This window comes from Prionailurus viverrinus, chromosome D3 (assembly GCF_022837055.1).
Source record: "Prionailurus viverrinus isolate Anna chromosome D3, UM_Priviv_1.0, whole genome shotgun sequence".
Taxonomy (NCBI): Eukaryota; Metazoa; Chordata; class Mammalia; order Carnivora; family Felidae; genus Prionailurus; species Prionailurus viverrinus.
Genome location: NC_062572.1, coordinates 35,800,373 through 35,812,902, shown reverse-complemented (window position 1 = coordinate 35,812,902; position 12,530 = coordinate 35,800,373). Strand labels below are relative to the sequence as shown.

Sequence of the window (12,530 nt, the reverse complement as noted above, 5' to 3'; positions counted from 1 at the left end):
GGTGCCCCTACTTATTTTTCTTACTGGTTTAACCACTTAAGCATTGCAGAGGATAAGTTTTCAGTCAGTCAAGCAGATTACTGAGGTGATGCAGTGGTTTTTAACCCTGTTGGACATTAGTACCCCATTTGTATATTTTATATTCTTTAATACTTGCTTTACTATCTCAAAATGAAATTCATATATAAAATTACCTACCAGCATAAAAATGAAAGTTTTAAAGTTTTTTTTTTTTTTTAAATGTTTATTTTTTTGAGAGAGTGTGAGCGGGAGAGGGATAGAGACAGGTGGGGACAGAGGATCTGAAGCAGGCTCCATGCTGACAGCAGCAAGCTTGAGGCGGGCTGGAACCTGTAAGCGGTGAGGTCATGACCCGACCTTTAGTCGGATGCTTAGCCATCTGAGCCATTCAGGTGCCCCCAAATTAAAATTTTAATATAATACCCTAACTATACCCTAAAAGAGAATTAAAAAAATAAATTTATAATGAAATATGCCTTTTAGTGTAAATGTTTGGGCATGACTATAACAAAAGACATAGTGAACTAGCCAGGTACTTGTAACCTTCCTAATAACAAGTAAGTTTGGATTTAAGAGAATTCAACAGTTACCTGAATTGGACTGACTGGTTTTCTTTAACATTTTGAAATAAGGGCAAAATAAAATTTGTGGATAGGGATAGAATCGGGTATGTCACCTACAAATGTCTCCTGACTGATAACAAGTGTGTTGTGGTGATTCAAGTGTCATGAGTGGTATTACTGTTGGTAGAATAATTTTCTGTGATGGTAAATGTAACCTTTTCAAGAGGAAGGAGAACAAATTTTTCCTTTTTTACACAATAGATCTATTTCTGGAAAAGAGATTTTTTTCCAATATGAATTTGAAGGCGTATTTGATGATTTGAAGGAATATATGATAATTTGGTTGGATGAGGGCATGATATACTTCATTGTATGGGACTGCCCAGGCATTGCAGAATGTCTAAGATCTTCATTCCTCTTCTCCCCCCACCAGTAGCACCACCCACCCAGTCCTGATGTTAGACAAAAATACCCGTGAGGAGAATCACCCTTGGATTTAGGATTTGGTTGTAGTGCTTACAATAAATTATGTAACTTTCCCTCTATTTTTGAGGGTCTGTAAAGGTGGATTTCATCAGGTCTTTCTAACCTGTAGGCTCAGGGATCTATGATATACCCCAGCACCCCCCACCCACCCTAATCTTCCTGTCTCACCCATATTCCCCCCCAAAAATTCCATGTAAAATTTTTGTGAACATTTCACTCACATGTGTTATTTTCTGGGGTAGTATATAGGTTTCATCACATTCTTAAAGGGTTCTGTGACCCACAAAAGTGGACCTGATGTTTCTTTCCAAGACCTCTTATAACAGTTAAATGTGGTCATTCTTATGCTAACATTCATCAGTAACTGCTGATTTTCCATTTTAACCGGGGAAAATGGGCTCAGACTCTGAACTGTCTGCAGGGAGTTATTTCTACTGGGAGAGCACTGTTAAGATGCTTGGTTATAGGGACACAGTGGAGCAGAAAATTTCAAATTCATATGTTAGGTGGGCTTATTTGTAAGTAGGTAATTTCACATTTTACTCATATGGTTAACATGTCCAGTTAAGAACTTTGTTTTAAGTTGGTGGGCTTTTTTCTTTTTGGTGGGCTGTTATCGTCATCTTTAGACAGTTTGCATATAAATTTTCAGTATTATTTCAGAGTTCATATGTTGATGAAAATTGATATATGGTCATTTTCTAAATCAGTTTTAAAAGTCAGTTATTTTGGGCACCTGGGTAGCTCTGTTGGTTAAGCGTCTGACTCTTGAGTTTAGCTCAGATCATTATCTCACAGTCCTGGGATTGAGCCCACCTCAGGCTTCTTGCTGAGGTGTGGAGCCTGCTTGGGATTCATAGTCATTCATTCATTCATTCATTCATTCATATTCTTTCTCTCTTTCTGTCTCTCCCCCTCTCTCTCCCTCCCTCTCTCCCCGCCCCCTCGTGCACACACACACACTCTCAAAAATTAAAAAACTTATTTTACCTTATTTTGGAAAATTGCTTTCCTCTAAAATTGGGATCATTTAAAAAATCTTACGTATGTTATAAAAGTATAGGATTGTTCAAAATTAAAGTTTTGTGAAAGGTTTCTTTTGTCATGTTACTAATAAATTGTTTTTTTGGCCATGCTTACTACTAATGTTAAAGTCCTACTTGAAATAGTCCTTTAAAAATTTATGTATTCTCAAATATCTGTAGTAACTTCTGAATTTTGAGAATATTAAGAAATGGAATCTATATCTTTAAGACCCCTAGTTTCATCAGTAGCTTAAACTGTGTTGCTAGCCAATGGTATTGTGGGTTCAAGTGCAAAATGGACAGATTGCAATATTCCCCTGTACCTCTCTTTTGCTAGTGTATGGTGGGGTTGTTAAGTAGCTGCTTGTTGAAAAATGCAAGCATTTAGAATTAAAGAATCAAAGGGAGTAAGATAATATACAAATTAAATGATCTTTTGATCATGTAATTAAAGGTAGCCATTTAAAAGATCATACTTCATATATATATATATTTTTTAAAAAAAGACCTATAACTGTTGATTTAAATGACTTTTTCTTTAATTTTTTTTTGTAACTGTTTCTCTGTCTTTATGTTTTCTGCTAACCTTTTCTCATTTCTGTCTCTTCCCTCTTCCTGGTTCTAAGTCTTTGTTAGAAAATATTTTATAACTTAAAACTTCAAGCATAGAATAAGATTATTTCACTCCTTAGTACTTGAAATAAGTACCTTTTAATGGCCTGACTTTGAAGTCTGTTTCTTTTCCTCTAGTTGCTCCTGCACTCTTCCTAGTGCCTCTTTTCATCCATTTGACTATTTGTTGTTCCCCATCAAACCTTTGTCTTAGATGGTTTTCCAGTATTCAACTAAATGGGAAACTACCTGGTAGAGCTGAAAATTTCTCATTCTGGGCTCCGAATGATAAAGTTTTAAAAGACATGTTTACTCTTGTTTCCTTAAATAAAGATAGCCTTTGTAATAGTAGTCTTTGATTTCAGCCTTTTTGCTTTTCAAAATATATAACTTAATGGGGCGCCTGGATGGCTCAGTTGGTTGAGCATCCACTCTTGATTTTGGCTCAGGTCATGGTCTCACAGTTTTGTCAGTTCTGGTCCTGTGTTGGGCTCTGCACTACAGCTTAGAGCCTGCTTGGGATTCTCTGTCTTCTCTCTCTGCCCCTCCCCTGCTCGGTCTCTATTTCTCTAAATAAGTAAGTAAATAAATAAAAACATTAAAAAATATAACTTAAAACTGATTGCTTTGAAAATGATTTAAAATTGCTTTTGTGTTAGTTATAAGTTATGTGGTTATTGCTTCCTCTTGGGACATACTTTTTAAATTTATCTTCTATGCCCAATGGAAAAAGTATTCATTTTATTGTCTGAATTGATGTACATAATGCCCTACAGTTTTGTTTTTTTTGTTTGTTTGTTTTTTTTGCCAAGGTAAAAAATGGCCACAACCTTTCTTTTATCCCCCCTTTAACAAAATGAGGTTCTAGTAGTTTAGGACTTACTCAGTTTAGGCAGGACTGGATTACCTTTCTGGATTCTTTGTTTTATAATTTCACGTTTGGGTACATCACCAAAACTTAAAACTTTGTATTTAGAGCATTTGACACAGTGCTCGTAATAAATACTTAACAAATATGTGAGTGAATGGATGAATGAGTGAATGAATTGAACCTAATTGAGATGTGAAGCAAGAGCACTATTGTCATTGGATGTAGTATCTTCAGATGTACACATTTTTGCAGTTTTCTTGGTAAATGGATTTAAAGACTGGCACTGGTTTGCAGAACACTGGAAAAACCTGATCTTTTTAGTAATGTGGTAAGAGCACACTATGTATAATAAAATTGTGGGCTTACTTCATAAATTACAATGTTTGGAATACTTTTTATTTGATAGAAATAATACATGTTCGTGTAGAAATTTTGTAAAATATAATAAGGGAAGAAGAAGAAAATAAAACTCTTGTAAGTGTAGTACCTGGAAAGAAGTACTGTTAGTGTTTTGATACAGTTAGGCACACAGATTTCATTATATACTTTAAATAAAATTGAGATTGTATACATTGAATTTTGAATTCTGCTTCGTATAAGTGTGAGTCCAGTTAAATTTTTTTTCTGTTTTTGTTTTTTAAACCTTACAGGCCCCTTCACAGATGTAGTCACTACAAATCTTAAGTTGCGAAATCCATCCGATAGAAAAGTGTGTTTCAAAGTGAAGACTACAGCACCTCGTCGGTACTGTGTGAGGCCCAACAGTGGAATTATTGACCCAGGGTTGACGGTGACTGTTTCAGGTAGCAAATCATGTTCTGATTTTGAACAGTATTAAATTCCGACATTTTTATGGTTATGTTTAATTTGGTCTTAATTAATAGAGTTTCATCTGGAGGGAGAGAAATTGTTTTTAAGTTATTCTGGCTTGCCTTTAATTATGTTCTTCTGTTACCTTACTATATGCCAGCTGTTTTAACATTTCTCACCCTTACCTTGTGGTTGGGGGTGTCTGTGGTCAATTTATAAGCAATTATTTTCAGTTTAAAATTTTATATCTTTTATTTCTACAGTTTACTACCACATTCTCTGCTCTATTTTATCTTTGAAATAGTGTATCATTTTTGTGATTGATCCTTCTCTTCAGATCTCTAGCTATTGTTACATATTGCATGCAGCTGTACAAGTATTATTCAGAATCTTAGAAATGTACAGTGCCTCTTTTTTGCTGGTTGTATCAAATTAGACGAGTGTTTCTGCCTTTTATTGTAAATGCCAAACAGTTTAGTTTCATGACTCCCTTTTGTGTTTACTTGTAATCCAGGGAGTATGCTTGGTTCCTTCTCTGTATGGATTGCTTACTCCTGCTGTGGAGTCTGTGCTGGTGTCATCCTTAATGCCCTCCATAAACTTCCTTTCTTCCATCAGACTTCCCAAGATAGTTGTCCTTAACAGTATTACCTGACATAGCTGAGAAATAGGAAACAAGTATGAGAATGGGGGACCTTAATTATGGGGGACCTTCTTAGGCTTCACATGGAGACCATTTACTCTTCCTTACTAGCAGTAGATTTCGCTTCCTATTATATGTCACGATAACACATGGAACAAGAATACACATGGACCTCCCATCTCTCACCTCAAAATCTCTGGGGGCATGACCCAGCCACGTATATGTTTTTTTTGAAAAAAACAAAAACAAAACATGCTTGTGTGATCCTGATAAGTATTCCTAAGATAATTGTGTCTCAGTTGCCTGGTTTTTACGTCCACAGCAGATTAAAAACACCAAATTATGCAAAGAGTGAGGGCCTATAGCAAGCAGATGGAGAGTGCTTAGAAGTAGAACTTGACTGCAAAGGCAGTGAAGGACACACTGCCGAGTTCTTTGTGACACTGAATCCTGTTTCAGTATGTAGACTCAAAGACTCAGAGCTAGGAGTCCTTCTAAAAAGATGTTTTTAGTGAATCTTATGATGTGGTAGCCGAGGAGGAATGTGTTGGTGTTTGTCCAAGTTGTCAGCTGATGGGAAAGATAGATGGAAAAGAAGATAAAATAATGACTACACTCATTCTGGAAGTTGCTCTCTAAATCTTTACGCCTTTTAGCTAAATTGGAAGACAGAATTGTTTCTCTCCATGTAGTTTAAAATAGTTTTTTGGTGCTACCAGTTTTATCCTTAGGAATCCATAAAACTATTCAGAATGACTTTTTCTTTGAGGGTTCTAGATTGCTAAAGTTCATTGTATTAATGTTTCTAAAGAAAAGTTTGAGTTGCGCAGGCCCAATTACATGTGGGTTTTTCCCTGTAAAGACAGTATAGTACTATAAATACATTTTCTCTTCTTTTTGATTTTCTTGATAATATTTTCTTTTCTCTAGCTTACTTTATTGTAAGAATACAGTACATAATACATACAGCATACAAAATAAACGTTAATCCATGATTTATGTTCTCGCAAGGCTTCTGGTCAACAGTAGACTATTAGTAGTTAAGTTTTTGGGGAGCCAAAAGTTGGATGTGGATTTTCAGCCGTATGGGGGGTTGGCATTCTGAGTCCCTGTGTCGTTCAGGGAACAGCCTGTACTTTTCAAAACATTCTCTCACGTAGCCCCTTGTGTTGGGCACTTGTTGTATTAAAAACTCTAGACATACTAGTTACTGTTTCCATGGTGTGCCTTTAGATCTTGTCCACTGAGAATTTAGCTCTTCAATTTTTAGTGTATTGCCTTCCCTTAAGGAGTCACTCAAACTGTTCTTCCACTGGCAACTGTTCCTTGATTGACTGACTGTGCTACACACTCATTTCTTTTTTTCTTTCAGTTGATGTATTCATGTATGTATGTGTGTATATGTGTATATATTTATATTTTTAGGATGATGTAACTCTTACTATATGGTCTGCAATAACTTGGACTATAACTGTCATTAAGTCACAACCATGTTTTTTCAGTTCCTAGTGATGAGCCTACAGTGATTGCTCAGTGAAGGGTATTAATGGACATTCATTGTGCTTTATCTGGATTCTGAGACATCCTTGTGCGTTTTTTTCCTGCTATGTATTTGGCCCTTTAAAGATTTTTTTTTTTTAACCATGATGGGAGTTAATAGACTTCTTAGATACACCTTAGAAATAAGATTTTCTTATATGATTGGTGTTTCTCACCATTGTTTAATTGCATTTGTTTTTTTTTTGAAAGTGTTGACACACATATATAGAAGGTATATCTTAGAAGTAATTTACCTGTTAACAGGGAATACTTTATACAATACCATATACATATTTTGTGTAACTAGATCCATTCTTATAGCCATTTATTAAGTTTATATTACATAATTTGGCATCAGTTATAATCATATGGAACCTCTAAAAATCCTTTAAAAGGCTACTGAAAAGCTTAAGTGCTTAGAAATATTTGAATTTGTAATTAGGACTTAAGAAAAATTCTTGAAATCATGAGAGTATATACCTTTTCCTCGTATACCTTGTTTTTTAGAATCAGATATAAACAGATTGGTAGACTTCCTGAGTAGGTGTTTATTTAAAATCTTTTTTTCGGGGCGCCTGGGTGGCGCAGTCGGTTAAGCGTCCGACTTCAACCAGGTCACGATCTCGCGGTCCGCGAGTTCGAGCCCCGCGTCAGGCTCAGGGCTGATGGCTCAGAGCCTGGAACCTGTTTCCGATTCTGTGTCTCCCTCTCTCTCTGCCCCTCCCCCGTTCATGCTCTGTCTCTCTCTGTCCCAAAAATAAATAAAACGTTGAAAAAAAAAATTTAAAAAAAAAAAAAAATAAATAAAATCTTTTTTTCAAAAATTAGTTAAAAAATTTTTTTTAATGTTTTTATTTATTTTTGAGAGAGAGACTGAGCAATCGGGGGAGAGTCAGAGAGAGAGGGTGACACAGAATCTGAGAAGCAGGTTCCAGGCTCTGAGCTGTCAGCACACAGCCCGATGTGGGACTTGAACTCGAACTTGTGAATCATGAGATCATGACCTCAGCTGAAATCAGCCGCTTAACCAACTGAGCCACCCAGGCACCCCTCAAAAATTAGTTTTATGAGAATGCTAACAAATGGTTGGGAGTTTTGAAGTTAGCTTTTAATTTCTCCTTTGCATATCCTAGCTAATTCTAAAAGATACTATCACTAAATACCAAAATGAAGCCTTATATTTATGCCTAGTTTTAATAAACAATTTACTAGATTTTAATCTGAGTTTACAGGTATTATCATAGTTAATGTTGGCAATATATAGAAAATTTACCCAAACCTAAATTTAGAGGGGACAGTCATAGGTTTATATTTATTTTTTATTTTTTATTTAAAAAAAAATTTTTTTTTTCCAACGTTTATTTATTTTTGGGACAGAGAGAGACAGAGCATGAATGGGGGAGGGGCAGAGAGAGAGGGAGACACAGAATCGGAAACAGGCTCCAGGCTCTGAGCCATCAGCCCAGAGCCTGACACGGGGCTCGAACTCCCGGACCACGAGATCGTGACCTGGCTGAAGTCGGACGCTTAACTGACTGCGCCACCCAGGCGCCCCTATATTTATTTTTTAAATAGCTATTTATTTTGTGGGTTGTTAAAATAGTTGGAGCTATAAAGGTGATTCTGGATCCTTACTGTAAATAATCCAGTATTAGGTTTCTTGAACTCTTTCTGGTTTTCTTTAAATTGGCATATTAGTGAATGAGGTAATAGGAGTGATAAGAAGCAAACACATTCAGAATACACAAAGTAATGTGTCCTTTCTTCTTATTTAGTAATGCTACAGCCTTTTGACTATGATCCCAATGAGAAGAGTAAACACAAGTTTATGGTACAAACAATTTTTGCTCCACCAAACACTTCAGATATGGAAGCTGTGGTAAGTATAAATGTGAAACCGAATTTATTTTGGGGAATGTTTTTTAAACCATGGATTTGTATAGTTCTCAGTTGAGAAAGCTAATTTTTAAAATAAAAAAAACCTTGTAAATCTGTTTATTACAGATAATTTCAAAAATGAAAGAATTTGGAATAGTAGAAATACTATTTCTTTTTTTTTTTTTTTTTTTTAATTTTTTTTTTCAACATTTATTTATTTTTGGGACAGAGAGAGACAGAGCATGAACGGGGGAGGGGCAGAGAGAGAGGGAGACACAGAATCGGAAACAGGCTCCAGGCTCTGAGCCATCAGCCCAGAGCCTGACGCGGGGCTCAAACTCGCGGACCACGAGATCGTGACCTGGCTGAAGTCGGACGCTTAACCGACTGCGCCACCCAGGCGCCCCAATAGAAATACTATTTCTTAGAAACACTTTAGAAATGCTACTACTAAGAATGCTGGCGATAGTAGGTTTCTTTAGGATTTTGTAAACAGTTCTGTGGCGTTGCTTGATAACAGTGGCAGAGTGATCAATATCAGGGTGCAGCCATGCCTCCTGACTACCCCTGCTTCAGACAGCTACGGTTGTCCCTGAGGGGAAACTTATTTGTCATGGTCATGCTTTCTCTGTCTCATGTTTGGTTTTGTTTGTTTGTAGTGGAAAGAGGCAAAACCTGATGAATTAATGGATTCTAAATTGAGATGTGTATTTGAAATGCCCAATGAAAATGATAAATTGGTAAGTAGGAAAATGTAAGAAGATTGGAGGCTGTTCTCGTTTACTTTGAGATGAATTTTGCTTCTGTTTTTGGCCTTTTTGGGTTGTGTAATGATGCTGTTCTACTTTATAAGATTCAGTGCTTTATTAAGTTTTTAAAAAACTTGAGACACTTTTTTCATTTTAGACATTTTGTTCATTCAAGAAGAAAAATGCTTTTAGATAACAATCTGCATGATGGAGAAGAATCAGTTAATTCTCCCCAATTTTTGCCACTTTTTAAACCACTTCAAGTTCTTTAGAGTGAGACATATATATGCATAAATATAATTAAATAATAGACATAAACTCCTTTTTGACAACTGTGTACCAGCAATCTGGGGATAAAAGATGTAATTTACATGAACAAGTAGTTTATTCCCAAGTTTGGCTATTGCCAGGTATTTTACTTACTATTGATTTTGGTCAAAATCCATATGATTTTATTTCTTAGTAAGTAATTTCTGTGTTGCTTTTGGGTTGATGTGAGGCAGATACAGTTTGGAGGACTGAGAGATATATGTGTGTAGTTTGGAAAGTCGTCTGTGATTGTATAGGATGAGTTGTGGTCAGTTTCCCTATTCCCCTTCTTAAATTCACATTTTAGTCTTTTTCTGTGATTTGTAGGAGGGACTAGACAAAGTTGAGTTGAGTGAGTTTTTTCTTTTGGTGACTTAATATATAAAATAATGTGGGTAAATAGAAATGTTGAGTACAGTTAGGTTACAGTGTGACATGACTGTTGCCTTGATCTGGAAGCCATTTGCCCTCTTGAAAAGTAAATTCCCAGATTAGATTTATACATGGGCTCAATTATTGGGTTCCTCTTTTAGGATAAGCTGAAATGAAAGAGTCCCTGAATGGTAACTAGGTGTCAGTCAAATTATTTGTGTTTTTTAATGCCCTTTTAAAGGCACGTTGAGGTATTTGCCAAAAATAAAAAATGTAAATGCATATATTCTTACTGGAAAGTGGGGGTTCAGTGGCATGTTTATGCTTCCCATTTGTAGTCTACTCTGTCTTTTGCCAATGCTGCTAGAAAGCTCATAGCTTGCATAGCTCTTAGTATTGGAACTGAGAAAACGTAAATAGCACATTGTCTGGGTTGACTAATAATATGTTATTTTTTTCCCAGTTTTATTGAGATATAGTTGACATATAGTATTGTACAAGTTCAACGTGTACAACATAATGACTTAACATACATATATTGTGAAATGATTACCATAATAAGTTTAGTTAACATCCATTATGCCATTTAGATACAAAAAAGGAAAAAAAAATGTTTTTTTCCTTGTGATGAGATCTCTTAGGATTTACTGTCTTAACTTTCAAATATACCATCCACCTGTGTTAGGTATAGTCATCATGTTGTGCATTACATCCCCAGGACTTAATTTGTCTCTTAATTGGAAGTATCATACTTTTTGACCACCTTCAACAAGATCCCCCATCTCCCTACCCCCTGCCTCTGGTAACCACAAATGTGATCTCTTTTTCCATAGGTTTGTTTTGTTTTTGTTTTTTAGATACCACATATAAGTGAGATCAGACAATATTTGTCTTTCTCTGACTTACTTCACTTAGTACAGTGCCCTCAGGGTCCATCCGTACTGTCAGAGATGGCAGGATTTCCTTTTTTGTGATTGAATGATATTCCATTTTATTCCTCTCCCTCCCTCTCCCCCCATATATATCACAACTGCTCTATTCACTCATCAGTCAGTAGCCATTTAGGTTGTTTTTATGTTTTGACTGTTGTAAATAATATTGCAGTGAACATGGGGATGCCAATATCTCTTTGATGTAGTGTTTTTATTTCCTTCGGATCTGTTCCCCAAAGTAAAACTGAATGGAATAAGGATTGACTTACTTGAAAAGCACACTTGGATATTTCCTCACTTGGAGTTGTATGCTTTTATAATTCCTTAATAAACGTAGTACGAACTGGCTTTTTATCTGGACTTCTGTTATACTCTGTGTAGCAGACAGTTTGAGAGGCTAACTGTGAAAAAGGCTGGAATGCAAGTACTTGATATTGTTGATTAAGAGGAAAAAGCCAGACCAGAAGTTGATGGAAGTGATATGGCTATGATAGTAGTGCCTAGCTGTTTCAAGTACCCCATAGAGGAGACTAGTAATCCAAGAAAGTGGTTTTGGATCTGCTAAAGGGCTTGAGTAAGTACTGAGTGGAATTTCTGGAGTCCCATACCGTGGAGCATGAACAGAAATAGTTTGGCCCTGGAACCTTTTCAGAGCAGGTATTATTAGTAACCTAAGGTCTGTTCAGTAATTTCAAAGTACTTCCAGACACTATCTGCCTCTGAGCCTAGATGAACTAGCTGCAGAATGTATTTCTGCTAATAGAACTACTTGGACTTGTGGTGTCGTTATTACCTATTTAAATGGTAAGGAGTAAGTATTAAAGGTAATGATTTTTTTAAAACCTTTTATTTGAAAAAACTTCAAACAGTTACACAGGTACAGTGAGCCTGTTAACCCCTGACCAGCTTTAAGTTACCAGTTTATTGTTAACCTTCTTTTATCTAACCCTCACCACTTTTCATTTCACGTATTAAGACAAACCCATACGTAATATAATTTTGTCTGTAACTATTTTGGTATATGTCATTCAAAGGTAACTTTACAAAAAGGAAAAATAATTTAATGACTGTACTATTCATCAAGCCTTTAAAATTAGTTTAAGGTATCATTTAATATTGTCAAACTATTCAGGCAGCATTCAAATTTGTCTCACAGATGCCATTTGTTTTGCAGTTTGTTTCAGTTGAGATTCAAATAAAACCTACATACTGCTATTGGATGATATGGGTGCTGAATCTCTTTAATCTGTAGATTCCCTCTCTGTTTTTCTCTTGCAAATTGTTTGTTGAAGAAGCTGGCTTTGTCTTACAGACTTTTCCCCATAGACTAGATTTTGCTGATTGCATCTTTTTGTGGTGTCGTTTAACTTTTCTTGTTTCGTATATCCTAAAATCAGATCTAGAGGTTTGATCAGATTTTGATTTGTTGTTGCTGGCTGGGGAGAGGCAAGACTGCTTTGTGGGTGTTGATACATTCTCTCAAGGAGGCATATAATGTTGGGTTGTTTTTTGTTAAGTTCACTAACCACTGGTGTGCAGTGTGTGGGTGAGTGGTTCTCAGCCAGGGATAATTGCCCTTGAGGGGACATCTGTCAATCTGGAGACATTTTTGGTTTTCTCAACTAGGCATCTAGTTGGTAGAGGCCAGGGATGCTGCTCAGCTCCTGTGGTGCCTAAGACTGCACTCACAAGGAATTATCTGGCCCCAAACAACAATAAA

At 36.1% G+C, this 12,530-nt stretch overlaps 1 protein-coding gene across 2 annotated transcripts in view; it reads left to right on the top strand.

Moving 5' to 3' along the window:
- Positions 1–12,530, top strand: part of VAPA (VAMP associated protein A) — a 45,774-nt gene that overhangs the window by 19,075 nt on the left and 14,169 nt on the right. For both annotated transcript variants that reach the window (XM_047827384.1, XM_047827385.1), the window contains exons 2-4: positions 4,229–4,381; positions 8,346–8,449; positions 9,108–9,188. In XM_047827384.1, coding sequence (XP_047683340.1) covers positions 4,229–4,381; positions 8,346–8,449; positions 9,108–9,188 — 338 coding nt within the window. The remainder of the gene's footprint in view (positions 1–4,228; positions 4,382–8,345; positions 8,450–9,107; positions 9,189–12,530) is intronic.